General features: G+C 34.2%; 5 protein-coding genes and 1 pseudogene across 10 annotated transcripts; 2 read left to right on the forward strand and 4 right to left on the reverse strand.

Moving 5' to 3' along the window:
- Nucleotides 1–213: 213 nt before the first annotated feature.
- Nucleotides 214–2,094, reverse strand: LOC147943990 (histone deacetylase HDT4-like). 2 transcript variants are annotated; one of them, XM_087450278.1, is made up of 8 exons: nt 1,937–2,094; nt 1,625–1,695; nt 1,287–1,504; nt 1,122–1,141; nt 997–1,032; nt 804–898; nt 550–712; nt 214–446 (listed from the first exon to the last, which is right to left on the reverse strand). In XM_087450278.1, exons 1-8 carry the CDS (start codon nt 1,947–1,949, stop codon nt 397–399), a joined length of 666 nt encoding a protein of 221 aa, XP_087306404.1. In that variant the 5' UTR covers nt 1,950–2,094; the 3' UTR covers nt 214–396. The 2 variants fall into 2 exon arrangements, with proteins under 2 accessions (XP_087306404.1, XP_087306405.1); XM_087450279.1 differs by lacking the exon at nt 1,122–1,141 and having other exon boundaries at nt 1,278–1,504; nt 1,937–2,069.
- Nucleotides 2,095–3,039: 945 nt separating this feature from the next.
- Nucleotides 3,040–4,019, reverse strand: LOC147943991 (uncharacterized protein At4g22758-like). The gene has a single exon (XM_087450280.1). It carries the CDS (start codon nt 3,806–3,808, stop codon nt 3,239–3,241), a length of 570 nt encoding a protein of 189 aa, XP_087306406.1. The 5' UTR covers nt 3,809–4,019; the 3' UTR covers nt 3,040–3,238.
- Nucleotides 4,020–10,084: 6,065 nt separating this feature from the next.
- LOC147943992 (notchless protein homolog) lies at nt 10,085–14,435 on the forward strand. Of its 2 annotated transcripts, XM_087450282.1 has the most exons (12): nt 10,085–10,225; nt 10,318–10,399; nt 10,493–10,582; nt 10,687–10,812; nt 10,907–11,034; nt 11,121–11,301; nt 11,413–11,501; nt 11,599–11,709; nt 11,799–12,079; nt 12,165–12,219; nt 12,314–12,370; nt 12,469–14,435. In XM_087450282.1, the coding sequence occupies exons 1-12, from the start codon at nt 10,100–10,102 to the stop codon at nt 12,550–12,552; spliced, it is 1,410 nt and encodes a 469-aa protein (XP_087306408.1). In that variant the 5' UTR covers nt 10,085–10,099; the 3' UTR covers nt 12,553–14,435. The 2 variants fall into 2 exon arrangements, with proteins under 2 accessions (XP_087306408.1, XP_087306407.1); XM_087450281.1 differs by lacking the exons at nt 10,085–10,225; nt 10,318–10,399; nt 10,493–10,582; nt 10,687–10,812; nt 10,907–11,034 and having other exon boundaries at nt 11,173–11,300; nt 11,429–11,501.
- Nucleotides 12,783–14,128, reverse strand: LOC104786939 (arogenate dehydratase 3, chloroplastic pseudogene; annotated as a pseudogene). The gene has a single exon (XR_015557116.1). The product of XR_015557116.1 is annotated as an arogenate dehydratase 3, chloroplastic pseudogene (transcript).
- Nucleotides 14,436–14,933: 498 nt separating the features above from the next.
- Nucleotides 14,934–19,414, reverse strand: LOC104786941 (nucleobase-ascorbate transporter 12). 2 transcript variants are annotated; one of them, XR_015557117.1, is made up of 10 exons: nt 18,472–19,338; nt 18,132–18,229; nt 17,865–18,038; nt 17,282–17,382; nt 16,989–17,124; nt 16,778–16,828; nt 16,314–16,601; nt 15,947–16,185; nt 15,494–15,780; nt 14,934–15,409 (listed from the first exon to the last, which is right to left on the reverse strand). XR_015557117.1 is itself a non-coding variant. In XM_010512421.3 (10 exons), exons 1-10 carry the CDS (start codon nt 19,037–19,039, stop codon nt 15,188–15,190), a joined length of 2,160 nt encoding a protein of 719 aa, XP_010510723.1. In that variant the 5' UTR covers nt 19,040–19,414; the 3' UTR covers nt 14,934–15,187. The 2 variants fall into 2 exon arrangements, 1 of the variants encoding a protein (XP_010510723.1); XM_010512421.3 differs by having other exon boundaries at nt 15,951–16,185; nt 18,472–19,414.
- Nucleotides 19,415–23,655: 4,241 nt separating this feature from the next.
- Nucleotides 23,656–25,371, forward strand: LOC104786943 (pentatricopeptide repeat-containing protein At2g27800, mitochondrial). 2 transcript variants are annotated; one of them, XM_010512424.3, is made up of 3 exons: nt 23,656–23,907; nt 24,026–24,093; nt 24,180–25,371. In XM_010512424.3, the coding sequence occupies exons 1-3, from the start codon at nt 23,738–23,740 to the stop codon at nt 25,259–25,261; spliced, it is 1,320 nt and encodes a 439-aa protein (XP_010510726.1). In that variant the 5' UTR covers nt 23,656–23,737; the 3' UTR covers nt 25,262–25,371. The 2 variants fall into 2 exon arrangements, with proteins under 2 accessions (XP_010510726.1, XP_010510728.1); XM_010512426.3 differs by having other exon boundaries at nt 24,186–25,371.
- The last annotated feature ends 7 nt before the right edge of the window (nt 25,372–25,378 follow it).

A 25,378-nucleotide genomic window follows, 5' to 3' on the forward strand; every position in this document is an offset into this window, starting at 1 on the left:
AAACAAGTGTTTGAAATTTATCTTCCGAGTTTTCGAATCTTATCTCTCTCTTCCTGGTAGAGTTGTGAATATTGATGTGTTTATGTTTATATGTAGAGAACTTATGGGAAATTTTGGGTGACATGAGGAGAAGTCAATTTGAGATCAAGGATCAAGCTGATGCTACTATGGCCAATATTCGCTTCACCCGTGGTTAATAATTATACTTAAGAATAACCATTAAAACCATTTTAACACCCCAAAAGACAACATAACAATTAATAATCCAAAAAATTTCAAGAGCCCAAAAGCCTCATTAAGTAACTCAACCATTCACCAATAGGGGAAATAACTATCAAAATTTTGTATCAAAAAGCAAAACACTTCTATGAAAAAATGTGTCTTGGCACACAGTCTCTAGTTTTTGCAGGAAGAACCACATGGGAATGGGCACTTCTTCTTTCCTCCTGCATCAAAAAATTGGTTCAAACAAAAAATCATTAATCCAATTTCATCTCATATTTATTAAAGTTAGATCTCTATATCTCTTCACTTTGGATTTTTAGTTACCTGATGACTTGTTCTGAAACGCAGCTTTAGCCTTCTTTGATGCAACTGTGTTGTTCGTTGCTTTACCATTTGGAATCTTCTTACTCGGAGGCTCAACCTTTAAAGGTGCTTCATCCTCTACGTCTTCTTCATCAGACTCATCCTCATCCTCATCAGAACCCATCTAAGCAAACAAACAGGAAAGAAAACAATCAAGATTAGCTTTTCATACTGAATCATTGCTTACTACACACAACTCCTTAAGCAAAATATACCTCATCTGAGCCGGATTCATCATCTTCTTCGCCTGAGTCAGATTCATCCTCTTCAGGGTTGATCTCATTATTCATTTCATTTGGAGGCAAAACACCTATTTATAACAATGTCAAAGGTTAAGATTCTATAAATAGAGTCACGAGTAAACTCAAACTACCTCAAAACAGTAGTAGCTTAGTAAAGTAAACTAACCACATTGTTGTTCCATGTACTCCTCTAACTCAGAATCTACACACAATAAAAAAGACAAAAAGATAAGCTTCAAGCTTTGATAAGCAATTCAAATCAAAATACTAACATAAGAATAAGAAACTCACCAGAATCAATCTCCTCATCCGTGAAGCATCAGAAAAAAAAAGACAGAGCAAAAGCCAAATCAAGGATAAACAAACACAAGCTTTGTGAACATAAATTCGAATCACTAATTGGTAAAAACTGTTGAAGACACAACTAAAAAACAGACAATGAAACACAAAGGATATTGTTCGTCATTATCAGGGGACTTGTAACCAATAAGAAAGACACTGCTTTCAGAGCTGTGAGAAATCACAAACTTTTGACCAAAGAAGATATCAAGAGAAACTTGAGGACACTTCTTTGAGAGGTTTCCGATAACAAACGCATTCTTATCCTCACCATGCTTCACATAAACGGGAACATTCTCATCTTCTTCTAACTTATTCAAGTCACCAATGGTAATCTAAGAGATGGTAACAACAACAACAACAACAAGTCACACAATCAATATCAATCATGTTCAGTTTTGTTTGCACAGGAGAGAGGGAGAAACTTGCAAGAATTACAAAAACTGATAACATACTTGGGAGACATGGATTAAGTAACCATCTTCTGGTTCCACCATAAGAGTCCTCTCTGGCTTAACCTCAATTCCTACAATTGAACCATTACTCATCAAGTACCAATTCAAACAAAAAAAAACTCATAAAGACAGATGCTTTGAAAACCAATACTAATATTAGCAAACAACCTCATACAGTTTTGAATACAATGACAATGCTTATTGACTAATACAGACATAAAAACCATATTTTTAAGGGCTCTTTCACAGAACAAAGTTAAGGAATACAAAATTGATTAATCAATAGAAGTTATAAAGGCAGAGAGGCAATACCCCAAAACTCCATAGCTAGTGAAAGATGAAGAAGTGTGTGGCTGCTTTGAGAAGATGAAATTTAGGGTTTTAGAGTTTGTTTGAAAAAAACAAAGAACAATGGAGCGGCTCTATTTATATGGATGCTCTTACTCCTTTAAACCTCCCCTTTTTAACCAGTAGGGTTTTACGACAATTTTAAACCAAAAAAAATAAAAATGGAAAGACTTACTCCTTTTGGGTGGCTAAGTTAATGGGCCTTTATTCATAGTGGGCCAAATTAGAATCGGCCTTATTTGATGATGGGGTTTAGATATATCTTTTCTAAGAAATAATCTTTTTGTTTATTACATAATCTAAAACTAGAAGAATATATTTGTGAAATCTTGAAGAATCATAGAAATGATTCTCTCCTTATTTACATAATTTTTCAATCTATATTCTTCATTTTGGAAATCAGTCCTTAAAAATTAAGATATTTTGCCTAGTTATCTTTAACAAAAGAGGATTAAACCATTAAATAAGAGAGAAGAGCAACACGGCACTGAATTGGTTTCTTCGTTGGTCGAAATTCACAAATGTCTGACTTTAGGGATAAGGTTGGCTAAAGTCGTTATTACATAAACAAACATGAAAGCAAACTTCTATTATTAGAGGTCTGCAAACCAAAGTATCTTACAAACAATAAACAGATAATGATACTGTTCTTTTACCAAACGCTGCGACAGCGACAAGATAGAAGAAAAACAATTTTGGGAGAGAGAAGAAAACACAGTAGTGAGAGAAAAACTGTCGCAGAAAAGGAACGGAGATGATGACGGAAGTGTCGCTACAAATTTCAGCGACTCATATGGTGTCGCCGTGACTCATTTTCTGCCTTCCGCGACTCAACTGAAACAATTATTTTTAAGCTCCGGTGTCGTTTAATTCATTTCTACTTTTCGTGAACGTCGTTTAACTCCGTCGCTGCCGCTGTCGCAGCGTTTAAGAAAAGAACAGGGCCAATATAATAAGTTAACAATCTTCTATTTAGATTGTAATTACCCATCTTTGTGGCTATATCCATCCTTCTAAAGTTATCATATATAATAAAAGTATTCATTTTGTCAAAATGTATTTAGACCTTTCTTGAATCATCTTGGCATATAATTGAATAAAATTACATTTATATACCACTAATTTATTATGATCATTCATATTTTTTCAATATAAAAAAATATATACAGATTACCAAATAAAAATATATTTCTTCCTAAAAAAATAAATAAAAGTTGAAACAAATTTGGAAAAAAGCAATGATGATCCAAAATGTTTAAAAAACTTCTAGAAGCCAATAAATTTGAGCCAATGGAAACTAGTTTTAGCCACTTTCTCAACTTCCTTCGAACAAGATTCCGACGACGAACCACCACCGCCGGCGTTATTTTTCCGGCTACACAAGAAAAAGTTTCTTGAACCAAGTGATATCAGTTTCTCGTCTCTTCCAATACTCTCAAGACTAAACTGAGAGTAATGAAGATCAAACCGCGACGGTTCAGATTCCGGTAAGAATGGCCGGCGAGCCTCTTTAACATACTGACGAATCGCGGCGTCGATTAAGTCGCTCACGGTGGATTCCGGCGAGATGATAATCTGCACAGCTCCTAAACTCCCTTGAACCGTCACGTTTAGTAACAGTTTCGTCAGACGCGGCGGGAACGAAGACGTATCAGGTCTCGTGATGCTTTGACCACCGGTTGAGAATAGCTCCGGTAACGTCTTCGGTCTCCGAAGCTCGCCCGGGTTCGATAACGGCGTTGTTCCTCTTCCGTGAAACGACATCGCTTTATCCGATAGTTTTCTCCGGTGAGGCTTCTCTGTTTCCGGCGTTGCTTTCCTGTTACCGTTCTTCATGTTTTTAATTTTAACGATCTTTTTAAAACCGTCGGAAGCTTGGAGAAGCGGTGGTGGCTCTCGTGTTGACGACGGTCGCCGGAAGAAGCTTACATAAGTTTGAGGAGTGGCAAAAATGTATATAGTGGAGGATGGTGTGGGTAAAAGTATAATATTGAGGAATGTGAGAAAGATTAGTACTGAAGGAGATAAAGTATTTATAGTGGATTTGAAGATAATGAAAGGGTGAGAAATTTCCAAGAAATTTCTCAGAGTGTGTGAGGTGAAGGGGAACCGGCTATAGGAGGTGAACCGGAGATCCAATTATTGTGTGTAAGTTTGGTTTTGAGTCCAGGTTCAACCGGTGGCTTTTGAATTTATGAATGAAATTATAGTATTATCCATATTGTCGTAGAAACCAATTTGGACTATGTTTTCACATTCACGCACATGGTTACTTTACGGGTGGTTATTGGTTTGAAATTTTAATCGAGTTTTAAAAATAGTAAATGTTATGTAGAATTTATTGTTATTCGATCAAAATTTTATTAAATTTTATTAATATTTAGTGTTATTAGTTTATTATTTGTAAAAAAATATTCAAAATCTTAATATATTTGGATTATTGGATTCAGACTTTTATAAAGTTAATAAAAGTTTTGTGTTATTCAATTAAAAGAAAATAATTTAGGATTGTTAATTAATTCAATTATTATGTTATTGGTTTATGATTTTACATACTTTTTTACAAAATAAAGTAGTGGAAAGTATCACAAAATCCAGAGATTGTTTGTATTACTTTATAAAATTTTAGAAAATTAATCAACAAAACTATAAAATACTTTCTAGTAATCTTTAAAAATCTTTCACTTATTGACTTTTGATGATTTTGTTCTAGTCTTCAAAATTCTTTATAAATTAGAATCCAATAACACCCATTTAATTACTATAAAATTGAAATGATTATAAATATATATAATATATCAATTTTTAAAGCATGTTTTAAAAAATTTTAAAATTGAAATCGTAGCGATTTTTATTTATTTCTTTAAAAATAATTTTGATTTTATAGAAATTAAAGTAACCATGTGCATGAATGTAAATTATGTAATACAAAATACTATAAAATAGATCACATTGTAATCCAATGGTAAGCTGGGTCTGAGTATATTGGTTTACATAACCTACCTTTATGCTGTTATGCACTGTTGGATTAGAGATGAAAATTAGGAAGGTTAGACGAACAAAGCTTAGGGAATTAGGGATATTACACCCAATTATTTACAGCTTCAACTTGGTTAAGTCATAAATAAGTGGGACTTGTCTTGTAATAAAAACAATATACACGTGGCAGGAACAGAAAGTAAAGATGGGCCCAAACGCCGACATAACTGAAAGATGCCGGAGATGTGACCAATCTCATCCTCCCCACTCAACTTGCTTCGTGGATTAGTCCCCTCAATAATTGCATTGTAGTGACATCGTTTGGGACAATTCTCTTTAAATGATTAGTAAATCAAACGATGAAGATAATACAGTACATTAACAATTGCAACTAAACTTGACTTATCAGGGCATAACAAAGCAAAAAAGAAAAGGATTAGTTATTTTATGTTGGACATAACATTACGTAAGTGAGTGAACCTCATGGGCTAAACCAACTTATATGTGAGGTTTAACGAAATAACTAATTTTAAACTAATAAAAATAGGAGTGGACCTAATATTGGTGTGTTTTCTGGTATGTATGTTAACGAGGTTTTTTTAAAAATCAATTTGATGATGCTTCTTCACGTGGCCTAATTTATATTATCTTATCTACTTGTTTTGTGCAATATAAATTAACTATACAAAATAGGATCGGATCCACGCTACAGCGCGGGGGAATATTCAAGGATACATGCGACCCATAACGGATTGGAATATGTAAAAATTCTTATTTGAGTATAGTAGTGCAGCCGGTGGATTACGGCTCTACTCTTTTACCAATTGTTGTGATTCATTTGAACGTATAAAAAAATAACATGATTTTTACACCACTTTCACATATAATGGTCGCTGGTGTTGTAATAAAACAGTCGCCAAAGCTTTAGAGACCATTTAATCTGTTGCTGATTTTTTTAGCGATTTTCGTGTCGCTGATTTCTCTAAAAAAATATCTCAATAGAGTCGTTAGATTTACTATCAGAGATATTACAGGAAAATAGTTAGAAGGAGAGAGAATGATTTTCAGTCGCTCAACACTGTCGCAATGACTCGATAAAAGAACATGGCCTATATATTTTTACATTAAGTTTGGATAAAACAATAGAAGGAAAAAAAAAGTAAATGGTAATAGAATAAGCTTTGATACAATAAAATAAATAATAAAAAAGAGAAAATTTTAATATTATCATGAATTCAAATAAAATGTAAAAATAGAAATTAAAAGTAAATGGTATTATTAATGTTTTAAAATAAGAACATGAAAATATTGTGTAAGTAACTAAGTTTGGGGATTTTTTTCTAAATGATGAATATCAAGTAACGATCAATTAAGTTGCCAAAATGAAATTATGTAATTAAAGAAATATTATTTGTAACTGTTTATACATTGTGTAATTCCTTGTGTAACATAAAAATATTAGTTTTAATTAAAAATAGTTTTGTGTTAAAATTTTATTTGGAAAATAATGAATGCTACATTTTTCAGTATGGCGTAGAGGTTCATCCTATATATATATATATATATATATATATGTTTACATGATGTATTCCTTGTTTGAATATTTAAATTTTGTTAAAATAAATCTCTAAATTATGATTAGATTTTTATTTTTTTTAATATATCTGCTTCTCTTCTATTATAGTGTTTTATTGAAACTTTCTCAATTCTTTTCCATGTTAATTTCCTTGTCCATAGTTTGGAATTCAACAAATGTTTTCCATGTTAATTTTCTTGTCCATAGTTTGCAGTTTAACATATGATGCACTTTTGTGGAACAGAACCACCAAACCCATAATAACTCTATCTGCAAGAAGAGAATCCAAAATATACTATTTTATTCTCACATTGAATTTAAGAATTGTTAGTTAATCTAAAAAACAATTAACACCAATCTATAATCTTCAGATAAAAAAAACCCAAAGATCATAAAGTTCACTAACCATTTTATTGAACATTATAAAATAACATACACAAAAAGTTAAGTAGAGCAAGTATTATGGTGTGAAGCATTAACCATATCTGATACTAAGCCGACACACGAAACCCTTCAAACTTTTTTATATTCAAAAATGAACCACAAAATTAGAATCATACCAAAGAAACTATCCAACAAAACAAATAAAAATAAATTTTCAAGTCAATATCGAACCTTTAATGTTCGAGGTTTAGAAATTAGAAGCATCCCTATGCAACATTCTTGAGTACATATTTAGCCACTGCACTAACAGCTTCTGCATCAAGAAGGCTACAAATAGATTCAGAAAAATAGTAGATCAATATATTATACAAAATAGTATATCAACTAAAGAACACTATTTAGAAGTCACTGAATGTCACAAATAAACGCATAATTGAATATAAAAACTAAAAACTCATGGCTAGTATCTTTGCAATCTCATATATATATTCAATTATGAGTTCAAAACATTTGAGATACTTTATAACTTGCAATCCTAACTCTTATTTAACACCCGTGAACCAAAAAAAAACTAATATAAAAAACAAAGCATCGAAGGTAGTTTTAATTATGAGAAACGAACATATATCAACCATTTTATAAGCTTTCTAGACATTTTGATTACTCGCTTAAGAATCCATCCATAATATTGTTAGCCAGTTTTAAAACCAAATAAAATGATGTCAAAGCAAAAAGAAAAAAAAAAATAGAGTGGGTAAAGCTTTGATTATTGAACCTTTGATTACTAACATTGTATTTATAGGAGGGCTTCACGTATCACGAATTAGGTATAATTTGGTTGTATAAGTTTGGGTATATTCTGCAAATTAAGGTATGTAAATATTTTCAGAATAATTCAGTTAAGGATCGATTTTAATAAAAAAATCCAACAAGGTAAGGTAAGAAATTTTGTTAGGAGATTGATATCTTTCAAATTATCTGATGAGATTGAGCAGCGTAATCTTCGGCTAAGTTGACGTGATAGGGAGGTAAATTTCGGGTTTCGTAAACATTATTGTAAACAACCGGAATACAATAATGTTTTAGCCCATTAAAATCTGCACATTCCTTATATATCGAGAACCCATTTAAAACCTACAAATTTTTTTTTAAATGTGCACAGCCCTTTTATATTGAAAACCCATTACAAACCCCTCCAATTGTTTTCTAAATACCCGAGTCGTGAATTTCGGGTTACGCAAGAAATTAAACCCGACCCAATTAGTTATATTGTCATATTTACCCTCCGTGCAGTTGTTTGCTTATGGTGGGCGTAGGGGCATTTTCGGGTGAAATACAAGTTGTACTTCTCTTTTACTAATATAGGGATTGCAAAGCCGTGACAGACCATTGTTTTCTATTTTTTTTATCTTGATAGAAGAAAATTATATAGATGGAACAAAATTTAAAATAAAACTTGAGTGAATGTTCTGTTCTAAGATAATAATAGGAAGGATATTTCGTGAATACATGATAATAAAAAACGTGGCTATCTGCACAAATCTGATAGATACCCTTCCACGATTCCGCACCAATTTGCATATGAATAATGATGCTATGCTACGGGACAATGTCATCTTTTATTTTATTTTTAAGCAGAAAAATGTGTAATTTTATTTTATTTGTTTGGCTGTTTCTTTGGGATGTTGCCTCCCCCGGATGATAGCAACTCAAGCTTGATTTCCATATTTTTTTTGGTTCTAATAAGTATTATCGAAGTTCACATTAACGGGTGATATATGCTTTGTAAAGAAATGTTATAAAACGTTATATCAGAGGTCGTACATGCACGAAGTAGAACTGAAGAGTTTGTGTTTTATTGATTTTTAAAAATATTAAATACCAAAGTAAAAACTAAAAAATATAAACTAAAATCTAAAATTCAAAAACCAAAAACTATAATCCAAAATCCACTAAGGAAGAGAGTTTTTAAATGGTTTTTAGATTATAGTTTTTGGTTTTTAGTTTTTGGTTTTTGATTTTTGAGATTTTAGTTTTGTAATAAAGTTATTTTTGGTTATTTTAAAAAATATTTACATAAGTGTTGGTGTTGGGTTTCGACGATCATAAGGCCCACCAAATAAGCCCATTAGGGCGTACGCGCAGGCCAGGAAAAGAGGCCCAGTAAGGGCCCATGGAGGAAAACCCGAGCAGGAGGATGAAGTCAACCTGGAGAAGAAATCGGGATTGGGGAGCCGAGATTGCAGCGAGACGTTCAGGAAGGGTTTCGAGGAATTTTAGTTTAAATAGCAGATGAATGTGAAGGACACAACACATGTAATCAAGCTCAGAGCGAATCAATAGAGAAAGTGAATAAAAAAGTCCAGTTCGTTGTTTTTCATAGTTCTAAGTCGATTTGTACCGAAAGTCTGCCCAGATCTCATTTTACAAACTTATTCTTCTAATTGTTGTTTCTAACCCCAACAATAAGGAAACATAAAAAAATAAAAAAGAATCGTAAGTTTCCCTAAAATCTCCAATTATGTGGATTCTAGTTTTTGTTAATATTTGTAAATAAAAGCTAAAAACTAGTTTTCCTATTTTTTAGGGAATCTATTTAGTGTAAAATCTTGAATGGAGCAAAAATTTGTTTTTGAAAAACAAAATCCAAAAACTATTGTAGAATCTGCTTGCCATTCAAGGCCTAAAAAATTGTAAACAATTATAAAATCTAAAATCTATAATCTGAACACCACTTAAAATCTCTCAAAGATTCATTGTCTAAATAAATATTTAACCTTTATTTCCAAAAAAATTTCTTTTCTTTTTTTTTTAATATAGTAAAGTAAATTTTTATTTGTAATATTTTTCCACTCTTTTACAACGATCCTTTTTTTGTTTACAATTATTTTTAAAAATCATTTGTTCTCGCGTTGGCTGGTTTAACTTTTTTAAAAAAATATTTAATTATTTAATATCGATTTTTTATTTTTCTTTTTGCCATAATCTCTCTTTTGTTTTACAATTAGTTTTAAAATTATTTTTTTCTAAATATCTTTTGTCTTATAAAAAGTCTCTGCTGACTTGTCAAAATTTTGTTGGTGCAGAGACTTTTTATAAGACAAAACCATTATTTAGGGTTTAGGGTATGAAAATACGTTGTTCCCGCATTTTGCCTCCACCTTTAGTCGACGCCGGCGCTACCAGAGATGGCGGAGATGGTGATATGTCGGTTAATGGATCCTGAAGGAATTACTTTAGGTGAGCCTATCTATGTCCCTCTCCAAACAGGGCCTTTGCAGCTTACCCATCTAACCAATAGATTTCTCAACAATGTAAGATTTTTTCTGTCCTTGGTTTGAAGGATATATATAGGAGTGATTTTTCTGAGTTTTTGAGTACAGAGTAACCTACATGGAATTTTCAGGAGGAGAACTTGCCCTACGCTTTCTATGTATCAGACAAGGAACTTGTTGTGCCCCTCGGAACATATTTTGAGAGAGAACAAGGTTTTTTTCTTTTTCTTTTTCCTTTTTGCGCGCTATGATAGTGGTACGTATCATATTATTGATGACGCTCTGGGAAAAGTTGTGTGCATTCAGTGTCCGTGGAGAATATATTGACGATAGTGTATCGACAACAAGCTGTTTTCCGAACTCGCCCTGTTAACCATGTTTCTGCTACCATTGCCGGTATGTCAAAATTTTCCTTCCTCTCTGCCGTTTCAACTACCAGACTGACTAATGGTAGTTTCATAGATACCTGACTAATTTGTCTTTAAAAAATTATTTATTAGGTCATGAGGGCTCTGTTCTGTGTGTTTCATTTAGTCCGGACGGTAAGCAGTTAGCAAGTGGCTCAGGTGATACTACTGTCAGGCTGTGGGATCTCAACACTCAAACTCCATTGTTTACATGCAGAGGTACTAATCTCTTTTGCTCTCTAGGTTTTTGTTTCTCCCCTCTAATAATAATCCTCACCCTGTTTTTTCTGATATGCGTTTATTAATTTCTCAGGGCACAGGAACTGGGTTCTGGCCGTCGCATGGTCTCCAGATTGTAAGCACCTTGTTAGTGGTGGTTTAGATGGTGATGTCTGTTGTTGGATACCGGAAACCGGACAGCTAAATGGCAGCCCCCTTACAGTAACTTCTTCTTGATTTGTCTTTTTTTTTTTTGGTTATGCTGTGCGAGCTCCTTGTGAGTGATACTGATCGATAAACACTCCCAGGGTCACAAGAAATGGATTACTAGTATCTCGTGGGAACCAGTTCACCTTAAATACCCATGCCGTCGGTTTGTAACTTGTAGCAAAGATGGGGATGCAAGGATATGGGACATTACACTTAGGAAAACCCTAACGTGTCTCAGTGGACATTCACGTGGTGTGACTTGTGTCAAATACCACAAGGTATGTTTCTAAGTTTTTCTAGACTTGTAATGCTTTGATCATCCTCTTTTATGTTGTAGATCATGTCACTACTACTTGTATCACTTGTTGCTTGCTATTCAAATTATGATCTGTCTTGTGTTTGGCAGTTCTCAAGATTGTACAATAAAGATGTGGCAAGTTACTCCGGATGGGGCTCAATGTTTGACAGCAAAATTGGAGGTAAAAGCTCCAAGTTCTGCATTCACATGTCCCTTGTGAAGAGATTCTCCTTGTATATCTTTTGAGCAGCCTATTTTTGAATCTGTTGTTACTTCAGGGGCATGGACATTGGGTGAACTCCCTTGCATTGAGCACAGACTATGTTCTCCGAACAGGAGCTTTTGACCACACTGGAAAACAATATTCTTCACCTGAAGAAGTTAGAAAGGTACTGAGAGATCCCTATCCCTCATTCCTTTACTTTTTTGTACATCAACGTACCCTGTTTTTGATCTCTCGTTTGCTTGCTTTATTTAGGCTGCGCTTAAAAGATACGACCAAGCAAAAGGAAAGTCCGGTGAAAGATTAGTGTCAGGTTCTGATGACATGAAAATGATTCTTTGGGAACAGTCTGTTAGCGACAAACCTAAAAAGCATATGCACGGTCATCAGCAGGTTGTAAACCATGTGTGTTTCTCACCTGATGGCCAGTGGATTGCAAGTGCGTCTTTTGATAAATCTGTCAAGATATGGGATGGTAGCACGGGCGAGTATATTACAACTTTTAGAGGCCATGTTCGTCGTGTTTATCAGATCAGGTTTGGTAGATTCCTTAAGAACATTGGTTCCCTTTTCCATGTTTCCCACTAGTTATTAATTAATTAGCTTTGTAACCGCATGCAGTTGGTCTCCGGACAGTAGGATGCTTTTGAGTGGTAGCAGTGACTCTACCCTTAAGGTAATCTTGTTTTTTTTTGTCCTAAATCTCATACACAACAAAATATATGGAGGTAAGTCACTCCTCAGATTCTAAACCTCTCTCACTTGCACAGGTTTGGGATATTGGACAGAGAAAGTTAAAGCAAGATCTTCCTGGTCATGCGGATGAGGTATTATTAAACTAACACTTTGAAAGCTTTATTAATGTTTCTGGCCTGCTTGAAAATGGCAATCGCTTAAATGTTTGTTTTTTTTCATGTGTGGATAGGTTTTTGCAGTGGATTGGAGTCCTGATGGTGAGAGAGTAGTTTCCGGTGGTAAAGATGAATGTTTGAAGCTATGGGTGGGTTGAAGCGGGAGACAGCTATCTATAAACAAAAGATCTTGAAATTGCGATGGAGCGACTCTTGAGTGTGATCCAATAAGTACTCCAACAAGCCGTCAACTTAGAGAGTATCCCCACTAATACTCTCTAAGTTGTGGTAGATTTTTACAGAGAACGACAGATCAGCTCAAAACTTTTAATTTTAAAATAATACGATTAAACGAAACTCATGAGTATAATAATAATACGATAGATAATTTATTTTTCTTCAAAACAAGTTTATAATTTTGATCTTCAAATTTACATTCCCAATTGAAATCATCACTTTGGTTTTGATCTTAGTGTGTCACAATGAAAATGTTGATGACGACGAAGACGATGGTGACCAAGAAGTCATATCCATGGGATAACTCCCTAAAACACGTAAGAAGGATGTAAACTCCTGAACCTCAGCAAGAGCATTCTGAGCACGCGCCTCGGCCATGGAAGCCTCGAAATCGATATAAAACATGTACTCGAAATGCTTAGCCGTGCCAACGTTGGCCTCGTCGACTAGCCTAATCGGAACATTATGGTTGGGCCTAGACTCAATCTTGGTCAAACTAATGTTCCTAAACGCAAAGGCCGAGAGAACCTTAAACAAAACGCACGTGCCTTTCTCGTGCGCGAACACTATACTCGTCTTAAACGGCCGATCAGTTCTCGGTATGATCGGCTCACGCGCAAGCATCACAAAGCGCGTGACGTTACTCGCGTCGTCTTGGATCCCGTCTTCCAAAATCTCCAACCCGTAGATCTCCGCCGCGCGTGCGCTGGCGATCGCGGCCGTGTCACGTACGTTGTTCGCGGCGATAAACTCCGCGGCGCCGGCGGTATCATCGACGGCTTCGCGCGCGACGTTGAGACCGAGTTCGGTCAGCGTGTGTTCGCACTGAGCTAGTCCTTGAGGATGAGAGATAACACGAGTGAGGAACTCTTTCCGTACACCGGGAAGAGCCAAGAGACAGTGATGAACGGGGAACTGAACTTCGCCGACGATATGAAGACGGTGACGGAGGAGAAGATCGTAGTTGCGATGAATGGAACCGCCGAGGGAGTTTTCGACAGGTAAAACGGCGCGATCGGCGATCCAAAGCTCAACGGCTTGAAAGGCGACTTCGAATTGATCGCAAGGGATGGCTTGACAGTTAGGGTAAGCTTTACCAGCGGCGGCTTCGGAGTAAGCACCGGGAACACCTTGATAAGCGACTCTGAGATTAGATCCGTGCATCGGAGCTGGGGATAGATCTGTAATACTAAGAGGCTTCGTCTTCGATTGAATCGATTTGTTGTTGTTGTTGTTGCTGTTGTTATCGAATGGAACTAGATTCAAATTGGAGTCGTGGTTGTTGTAACCGTTGACGGCGGGGATTAGGGATTCGGATTGTTGTTGAGAATTGACTTTGCTGGAGAGAATAGCGAAGGAGCTTTGCCAATCGGAGCTGCTTGAACCAATGGCGAAAGAGTCAGATCTCTTAGCGCAATGTATGAAGTGCCGTCGTCTCCAAGTTGGTGTTGTTGTTACCGTCGCCGGAGTATGGGAAGAAGGTATGAGAGTTCTCATTGTTATGAGTTTTTTTTGGTTATGAAAAATGAAAATGTGAGAATTGTTAAAGAAGAAATAAGGAAGAAGAGGAAGTGTGGGAGCAGAGAGTGTTATAGGAGAAGAGAGGAAGAGCGTGGAGTGCTCTTGTGCCTCTCACCATACTTCACCTACCACCACCACCACCATATGCTTTTTATTTGAGTTTGTTGTTTTTTTTTGGTTATGTATAATAAAGTAATGGTGGGCCAAATAGGATATGCCCAAACGATTTCATAGCTTTTTCAATTTATATATGAAAAAAATCAGAGTATTTTTGGGAACGAAATTTATAAAACTAAAGATTACTGAAGTTTGTGAAAAAATGTCTGATGGTTTGTAAATATAAATTTTATCCGAACTTTTGTAAACGGTATAAAAGTGTTAAGACGATAAAAAGAAAGTACGTGCATGAAGCATATACGATAAAACATTATTATTCAACTCAAATTGTATTATCACTCCAATTTATTTGTATTACATATTTATGCTACATATAAAAATAGTAACGGAAAGGTTAGATCTCATCCATCTACTTTTGTTTTCTAGTATTTTTAGGTACCAAACTCTCTTCCAATAATTGGGATATTCTTATTATACCATTTCCGTTTGTAAGTTGTAACCAACACTCTCCAAAGTCCAAACCAATCCCATATACGTAACTCCCCCCCCCACCAAATTCTCCTTAGCCTATCTCTCAGGCTTCCTTTAAAACGAATCTTTAAACTCAGCATAAGTTTTACCCTAACAAGGAAAACTATACTGAGAAATTAAAAGAATGACTCTCTAGTTACAAAAGCATTGATCAATATAATTTATATAACTTACAACAACATCATCATCATCACTTCCATATTCTCTGTTTCAACCAAAAAAAAAAAAAACTCTCCAATAGACAAACTTGCGACCCAAGAAAACGCTTCACCGTGTTATAAAAATTGAGAGACTGACTAATCAAAATAACAGAGAAAGACGGCGAAATAATAAAAGAAAAAAGAGAGGGATCTCTCATTTGACATATTTACCAGTGTGTTGTTTTTCTTAAATGCCCACCCATTTGACCCATCTGAAAAACCTGCCCACCCTAAACGGCAGCTCATAGTCTTTAGCAAGAGCTGGTTCTCTCGTTGCAGTCTCGCTATCCGACCATACGTAAACTCCACGTTCTTGCTTGCTCCCTGGCACCGTGTTGTCCAAAATCACAGCTATGATGAACGCAACCACCATGTTCATTGATAAGAGCGTGTTCATCACATAGTTCAACTACAACCAAATATACACAAGAAAATATGAACAATGAAGGTCCTGTCAAAGTGAAGGTGAAAGTGAGGGCACAGAGTAACGTACCCCTCTATATTGGCTTTTGAAGGGTCCATGAGACGAGACAATGTAAGGTTGGTAATAACTTGGAACAGAGAGGTTCGAGTTTGGAGATATTCCGTACTGCTGGAAGTAAGCTGGGACAGAGAGAGAAAAGAACAACGCTAACCCAACAATTATAATATTCCGCGAGCTTCCAGCTTCACTATAACGTAAGTTTGAAAGGCCCAATGCCGTAAACATCGCCCACATAAAGCAAAGAAGAGAAGCAACCATGACTTGCGGAATTGATGCCAGAAACCCTCCAACCTTACCTGAGGATATCAAAAACTCTTTTAGTCAAAGTGAGTGAAAAATGGGTACTGTTGAACAGTTGAGCTAACTTTCAGATCCATTTATTGATGTTGTATTTGCTAAAGAGGTCATATTGATAAAATAGAAATTTTGAAACTTCAAAGATAAATAAGCAGTGCCACTTACTTACCAACAAGGGAAAATATAACTAAAACACATGCGCCTAATTCAACGACTCTGCGGCTTCCCATTTTCGTAACAGCGATTGTGTGAACGTTTTCAGTGAGAGTGGTTGAACCAGTACCAGTACCCCAAAGACCGGCTAAGACACTTGTGAAACCTTCAAGACCGATTGCCCGACTCACAACACCACGAGTTGGAGGCCTCGATGCTACTAATAGGGACGAAGCATGGTACGAACCAACCTGCCCCGTAAAATAAAAGATTACCTTATATGCATATACTGTATCATAAACTGATTAGGAAGAATGCAATATTTGGACTTCAAAACATAGATTTGATTGATGAATTTAAGTTGATAGGAAGCACTAACCGAATCTACTGAAGCAATTATGGAGACCACACACATAACAAAAGCCATTTTCCAGCTGAATATTGGAACACCCCATTGCAAGGGGTAAGGAAACCTAAACCAAGGGGCGGAACTCAGTGCATGAGAAGTATCAACCCGACAGTACTTCATTTTGGTCATGTATTTTCTGCAGTGGCTTGATACAACATTTGAGACGGGAACGTTCGGGTCACAACCTTTGTAAGTGTAAGCTCCTGTTTCGGTTAAAAGGAATGCAGCTGCCCAAGTAATTGCAAGACTCAGTGGAACCTGTCAGTATGAAGCTAAGAGAGTAAGTCAAAATCACATGTAGACTTGATGAGTGGGAAGTGCCAGATGATTACCACACTAATTAAGTTGATTCAATTGCAGTAAAGATAAATAGAGTACTTCCTCTTTCTATCTATCGAAAGAGACAAGGAAAAAGCAGACATGAGTTTACTTACCGCATAAATAAGGAAAATACGATGGCTTAAAACAGAAATTTTCCGGAGGTACTGCAGCAAAATTTGTAAAATATCAAATTGTGTTACATGAAACCTGGTGTGATATGATAAGTTTAACATAACTTCACGAAGTAAAGCAAAATTTGAAACTAGCATCTAAAGATTCTTATTTGCCAAGAGGACGGTTAAAAGTAAACTTCACTAAACTTACAAGGGCAAAGATGATCACAAGTAGGATCTGCACTACACCGATCTCAAGACATTTACCAACAAGCGGAAAACCATAACTGTAAAACGAGAGTCCAACGGCAGCAATCGTTGGAGCAACAACTACTGGATTGACCAACCTATATAGATAGTCAAAACATTATGAATGCAAGTAAATACAGCACCAGAAAAAGCCACAACGACCATGCGTAGACGAAACACCAAATTGGAAATAATAACTAATGCTTGATTTATATTTGGAAGGTGTCAGCTTTGGACAAATGAAGAGATGTGTACCTCAAAATCAGGGACATTAGGCCACTGTATCCAAGCACTGCTTGAAAAGCTGAACCAATTATGATTGCACCTTGCAGCTCTCTCATGATATGCTTGAAGTTCTACCGTATTTAACCAACAAACAATACTTGATGTCACATTCTTTGTACAAGACAATCTAATTCTCACTAAAGAAAAGACACAAGCCAGAACTAATTCACAAACCATCACATGCATTGAGTACATCAATGCTATAGACAAACGCATAAACATATTAGCATAAAGTAGGAAACTTTCTTTTCCATGGACTCGTGCCTAGTGCAGGATTTTTCCTCATGCAGAATCATTATTCCTGGCTAAGTAAACTACGCCATTAAAATTGAGGGGAAAGCTCTGCCGGTCTATTTGAATGATTTTTACACTAGAAACCCAAACAAATTGTGAAAATTAAAGGGCAGTGTATGATTTCACTAAAACAGTATGAGGCCACAATCTGAATAACAGTTACATGCAGATGGTAAAACAGTATCCTTAAAGGAACCAAATGATTGGCATATTCATTTAGAGATAAATAGCAAAAGAGGTTTTTGGTTTTCCAACTTACGTTATTTCCATTCAAACCTTGAAACTCTGGGGAGTTAATAATGGCGAGAGCCGGAGCCAGAAAAACAAAGGAAGGACCTTGAATCAAAGGAAGCCTCGACCCAAATGAAGTATGCAACAATGTAGTGATACCACAGACAAAAAGTACAGTCGAAACAACATTTGCAATGTCCTCCTATAACCCCAAAAACAGATGGTTCAAAAAGATGAAATGAAATGAGATCCACATTGATCAAAGTGAAGGAGGGTCCAAAAGAATCAAACTTACGTGTGAACCTCCCATTGCAGGAACAATAACCAGTGGAACCAGAATCAATGAGCCTAGCATTGAAAGGTAATGCTGCAAACCATAGAACCCAATTGGAACTAAAACACAAAAAAAACACACACACAATCATCATTAGCCACACCCAATATAAAAAAAAATAGCAATTAAAGTAAGAAACTTTAAAAGATCCACAAAAACTTGAGTCACTATCTGACATCAAACAGTTGAATTAAGATATACATAAAAGGAATCTACCTAAATAAATATATATTAATTACCAAATTATATAAGTCACAATCAAGAGAATCAAATAGCAATTAACAAGTAGTTAAAATCTCACCAAGTCCAGGAGTATCTCTAAGACCATACTTCATATGCAAGTTTCTAGCCACTAAATCATCATCCATACTCTGAGGCAAAACCTCAACTGTCTCTTCAATACGAGCCGGTCTTCTAACCGGGTCACCTGATGACCCATTAGCTCCATCAGGTCCATTTGATCTTGCAACAACCCCATCGGAATCTCTCCTTCTCTTAACCGGCTGATCCTTAACCGGAGGAACAGAACCAGGAGGTGGTTGTGGTGGCGGTATTGTTGTTGTTGTTGTTGGTGGTGGTGGTGGTGGCTTCTCTTTCTTATCTTTATCAGTCTCACCGTTAGTTACGGCGGAGACAGGAGGAGGACGTAGCCTGGCTTGACCAGCTTCAAGATCCGGTTGGGTCTCTTGTTGTCTAGCTCTAACCGGTAATGAGAGCTGACCAGAATCAGTGGCGGCGGTAGTCTCGCCGGAGAATTTGGGACGAAATCCGGTTTTTTTAGCCCAAGAAGACGGTGGCATTGCGGCTGATTCTGGAGCTGGTGGCCATTGACCCGGTTTGGTTCCGGGTTTCGGGTCGGAGCTTGACATTGTTCCTAGTGGTTTTTTTTCTCAGTATTGCATAGTGAAAGATGAAAACTTTTTTGTTAGATCTACAAACCAAAAAAACTTCTCCTCGCCGGAGAAGACAAGTGAAAGAAGTAAAACGACAAAAAAATAAAAATTGGGAATTAGGGTTTTCTTCCAAATCAGCCAGAGAGAGTACAGTTGTGTCTGAGAGAGAGAGAGTGATGAGAAGTTCTATGGAAGAAGTAAGTAACAGTGAATGTGAAATAAATCTAACTTTTTTTTTTTTTTGGGTTGATAATAAAATCTGATCTAACATAAGATTTTAAGATATTAACATTTCAACTTTTTACTTCTTTTGTTTTGTGTTTTAATTTATGTCTGACATTTTAATCGTCTGGTGATGTCATAAATCAATAGCGGATTATATGGTTAGGAGGAAGGGGAGAGAGAGTATACTGAAAGACAAATGGGACAAATTAACTTGTGTTTTTTTTTCGTCATACAACCCATATTGTATGATGATTAATTTTGTTCAAAAAAAAAAAAAAAGTATGATGATTAATTATACGGTAATTCTTACCGATATCTTTCTTTCACAAATATAATTATTAATTTTTATTTTTTAAATTTTTTTTTTAAAACAAACCAAAATAAAACTAAACTTTTCAACATTCAAAACAAAAGCCTAAATCCTTAATACTAAAACTCTACTTTTTAAAAAACTATATCCTAAATATAAAATAATCAATCTAAATAATATTTTTTTATAGAGTTATCAATCTAAATAAAAAAATTATTTCATATCTTCTTTTTTTAATTTAGTAGGCTACATTTGAGCCTACCGATTGGTGCTTTCATTAAGAGATCACATTGAAACTCGTACTACACAAGCTACCAGTTCGGTGACACATTCACGGTGGCTCAAAAAAATTAGAAGAAGTGATAGTGGTATTTTAATAAATAAATTTTTGTAGGTTTTTTAGAAATAAAAACTTGAAGTGTGGTAATTTGAAGAAGTTCTCTTAATTATAATCGACATAATGCATGTATATAAATAAGAACTCTAGGGAACAAATATTTTTGGGCATGAACTTGAGAATATTAACAAGATTAATACTTGTATATTAGAACTAAGAGAAATCTATATTAATGAAGGTTTTTGTTCAATATCAAATTGTTGTGAATTTAATTGATTTTGAACACTTCAAATGTGGATGTTGAATCTACTTGTGGTGATTATGTAGTATATCGTCAAAATATATTGTGATTTGTAAATTCTTGTTTCTTGTTTTAGTATCAAATCAAAATTATCTTAAGGATTATCAATATACTAGTAATCGATAATTTAGTTGATAGAATACTAAATTAGTGTTGTAGATTTGTAAGTATTGAGTTAACGCTTGCAATATTAGATGTAGTTTGACTCCTAACCCTAATTTTTTTTACTCATGATTGTGGAATTGGATTTTAGAAATATTCAATATTTTAAATCAAAACTATCTTGACAATGATAAATATTTATTGGTTTATCTTACTATATTAATTGAGAAGTACAAATATGAAACTAACCCTAAAATGTGTAAAAAATTACATTCAATTACCATTAGAAAAAAATAATTAAGCTTAATTAACTAATTTAAATAAATCTAATTAATTAAAAATAAAAAACACTCACAAATCAAATATTAAAAAATCTAAAAAATTCTAAAAAAAAATATTTTCTCTCTCTAATAAATTATGGACGAAATTACTAATTATTTTTTTTTTAAAATATATAAACCAATCAGAATCTTAAAAACTAAGATTTTATATCCAAGTTTACAATACAATTATTTTTAATAACTAAATTCGAAGATTTTGTTAAGTTTTCAAATTTTGATTCTCCTATCATCTTTATTTTATTTTATTTACAAATTGTTTAGAATTTTCATATAATACTTATAATTTAAAATGCATATTTTTTTCTGCATATGTTGTGATTTGAATTTTCTAAAACGAAGATATATTATTTATTGTATGAAAATGTGTGTTTTAATTTCCACATTGGCAGGTTGGTAAAACTAAATTTATATAAATGTTAAATTAATAATTTTTATTTGCTCACAATTATAATATTAAAATTACTATTTTATATTTCATAAAATAATGATGCAAATACAACAAACAAACAATATAAAACTGTAATAATACGTCAAAAATAAAATACTATAATATTCTAAAATAATTATTATTCAAATATACTAATAGATTTACATAACAACTTAAAATAAATATTATCTCAAACAAAATAACTTTAAGAAAAAAATAAAACAATAATTTTATTATTATATTATAATTTTTTAAAAAATGTTGACCCGTGCTTTAAGCACGGGATATATCCTAGTTTTTTTTAATCTGCAAACAAAATTCAAGACGATTTGATGCTTTGTTGGATTCTAAAGTTTTTTTTAATAGATTTGTCTTATGTTCATACCTTGCACATTTTGGTGAAGATTGGAAACCAAAAGAGGTCATTAGTTTTTCAAATACTTGGATTCAATTTTTTTTTGTGATATATTAGGTGCATTCCATCTTTTAGGATGTGAACTATTTATTCTATCAATGTCATAAATAATTTTGAAGAAATACAATTTGTTTTTGTCAGTAGTTTTAATCGTAGCCACCAAATATTTCACTTTTGTTTTTACCAAGTTGGTTTATCTTTTGTGATTGATATCCTATAATTTTAAAAAATGATATTCATTCTCACATGAATTCTTTCGATTTCATAATGCAAGGTATTCATTTATCTATGTCCACTTTTATGTGATGTTTGGGTAATTTGAGATTTAAACACACATTGTCAAAACGTTTTTGAGAAACTCTAATAGATGTAAACCTTTATATGTCACATAGTCTTCATTAAAAATCAACTTGTTTTTCTTCTTTTTCTTTTATTCCATTGATCCGCTTAAATCTTAGCTTCCAAATTTTAATTAAACCTACACAATATGTATATGTAATGTTAATATGGGCAAACCTACCCCATTTAAACCCAAACCATTTATATTTATCATATTTAACTTTAAACCCATATAAATCTATTTAAGTTTAAACCCCATTTAATTCTGCCTATTTAAATATGTCTAAACCCATTTAGACCCATATAAAATAAATATATTTTTTTACTGGAATAATCAGTATGAACATGAAGTAATTAGAGACAAAATAATTTCATAACAACCGCAGTCTAATACAACAGTAGCAAAACCATATATTTCAACTATGTTCAATCTCTTAGATGAATCAAAACAGAGAATCTACAACTATACTTTAGGTTTAGACAAAAAGGAACACATCTACTTAATCAACACATTTAATTAACACAACCCATCAACCAATTCATCAACAAAAAAAACCGATGAAATACAAAATTATTGTTTTAAAACTCACCAAGATTCATTGAGGCTCATAATCAAGATGATGTTGACGATTTGTGTGTCATTCACGACTTTCAGATTTGAGGTTTCGTTGAATAAAAAATATGCTAAAGAAAAAATTAAACGTTGCATACCCATTAATTTATGGATAATCTCATATATTAAATGAGTTTAATCGGACTACCCAATTTAAACCCATTTAATATTTTTATATAAATGGGACTAAATGGGCAGAATTTTGTATAACATACCCATTTAATTAAATGGGGTTTGAAACCCATATTAACATCACTATGTATAGGCACTGATTCATACAAGGCAACTAATTTTTTATTTGCTACAAAGATAAGTGTAAACGTCTTATTTTCTTAATTTTTTTTTTAAGAAAACAACTCATATTGTATTTCTAACTTGTTGAGAAAATTATAAAATTTCTTTGATACCACATAAATTAAAATTGAAAGTCATCATTTATCGATAGTAAAATATTTGAAAATTTATTTATCGATGAATTCCTCAGCAAATTCTTTTATAACCTAAACAGTTACATCTATTAGGTTTTTGTTTTCAATACATCACAATCACCCCAAATCGTATTATCCCAACTTGCAAACCCTTAATTCCACTAGTCATAACAACTGCGTTTTGCATCACTTTTGCTCGCACCACCTCACCTCCGCAGACTTACTTAAAAAATTAATTCATGTATTTTTTGTGAACCTAAAAATTTATGTACTTTCATGAAAATGACTAAATGAAAAAATTAAGGTAGATATCAAATATTATTTATTGAATTTGATTGGTTATTATTTACTTTTTAAAATAATTGAATTGAAAAAAATAAAATATGATATTTTATCTTTAATGACTATTATTATTTTGTTATTTGTTATTTGATACTTATGACGTGTAGTGACAATTTCTTGTAATTTTTTATAAAGAATGAAATTAGTTTTAAACATGTACAACTTCCGTTATATTAGTTAGGGGATTTGTTTTGTTGATGCATGTCGACACACTACGAAAAATTCTATTTTGTTAAAAAAATTAATTTGAACCCAAATTTGTATGCAGTTTTAGTCCCAAACAAAACTTAACCAGCCTAAAACCATTTTCCATAAACTCTCCAATTTGCCTTCCTATTCTTTCATGCGTGTCCCTCGCCTCATGACTCCGGTTAATTTAAACCGAACAATCCCGGTTTAGTTTCTTCAGTTTATTGAACCGTCTTCTCCAGTCCCTTTGGAAAGAGAGTTTTGAGGTTTCGAGGATTTTGCAAAACGAAGCAGTCGAATCAAAAATGGTTCTAACTAGGTCTACATTTCTGGGCTCCATCTTCAGAACCGTTAAAGCACGAGTTTTGATCCCACCCAGAGCTAGACCCTCCCTCCTAAACCCTAATTCCACTTCGTCTCGCTTCTACACTTCCTCTTCTCCTCGTCAATCTCGAATCGAAGGTTCTGTTTTAAGGTAATTTCACTATTTTCCTGGAATCAACGTTTGTGATGATGTTCTTGATAAAATTTTGAAAATTTCTTGTGGGTTTATCTTACTCTGATGAAAAGTTTCGATTTTGATTCGAATTCAGAAGTTTTCTTCCACAAGAACTGAGCATTTATCGAAGATTTTTTGGTGTCATTGCTTCAACTAGTCAAGGTACTTGTGAATCGTTACTCTTGGAATCATTGTTTCAACTCTGCAAAATGTGTTCTAATTAGGAGCTTTTACTCTTGGAATCAAAGTGTTAGGTCGATCATCATCTGTTTCTATGTATATACAATACTCAACTACAGCTCCAACACGTTCACTTAGAAGGAGAATCAGCAATAGAAAGAAATCGAGTACGAAACCAGTCCTTAACGAATCAAAGTTTCAAGAAACAGTTTCGAAACTTCCACCAAGATTCACACCTGAAGAACTCACCGATGCTATAACTCTTGAAGAAGACCCGTTTCTGTGTTTCCATCTCTTTAACTGGGCATCGCAGCAGCCAAGATTCAAGCATGAGAATTGCTCTTACCACATTGCCATTAGGAAGCTCGGAGCTGCGAAAATGTACAAAGAAATGGATGATATTGTGAACCAAGTACTCTCGGTTCGTCACATTGGTAACGAGAATCTATACAATTCGATCATCTTCTATTTCACGAAAGCAGGGAAGTTGATCCGGGCGGTGAATATATTCAGACACATGGTGACAAGCAAGAACTTGGAATGTAGACCAACGATTAGAACATATCATATTCTCTTCAAAGCCTTGTTGGGTAGAGGTAACAATTCTTACACAAGTCACATGTACATGGAGACGGTGAGATCTTTGTTTCGGCAAATGGTGGATAGCGGGATTGAACCAGACGTGTTCGCTTTGAACTGTTTGGTTAAAGGTTACGTGCTCTCGCTTCACGTCAATGATGCTCTTAGGATATTTCACCAGATGAGTGTGGTTTACAGTTGTCAGCCGAACTCATTTACTTATGATTATCTAATACATGGGTTATGTGCACAAGGTAGGACCATTAATGCTAGAGAACTGTTTAATGAGATGAAAGGAAAAGGTTTTGTTCCAAATGGGAAGTCTTATAACTCTCTGGTTAGTGCTCTTGCGCTTAGCGGTGAGATCGATGATGCAGTGAATTGTTTGTGGGAGATGATTGAGAATGGCCGTTTGGTTGATTTTATCACGTATAGAACACTTGTTGATGAGAGTTGTAGGAATGGGAAGTATAATGAAGCGACAGGACTGTTGGAGATGTTGCGGGATAAAAAGCTTGTGGATAGAGATTTGTATGAGAAGCTTGTGACAGTTCTTCACAAGGATATGTAGAAGCTGTACAAAATGGTGTTTGTTTTTAGTTTGTCACTTTGTTGTAAACTTGTTTATCTCGGTGAACTTTATTGTCGAGCATTTTGTCCTCTATGAATACGCATTTATTAGATTGTT

This window comes from Camelina sativa, chromosome 5, assembly GCF_030686135.1.
Source record: "Camelina sativa cultivar CO46 ecotype springtype chromosome 5, ASM3068613v1".
In the NCBI taxonomy this organism is placed as follows: Eukaryota; Viridiplantae; Streptophyta; class Magnoliopsida; order Brassicales; family Brassicaceae; genus Camelina; species Camelina sativa.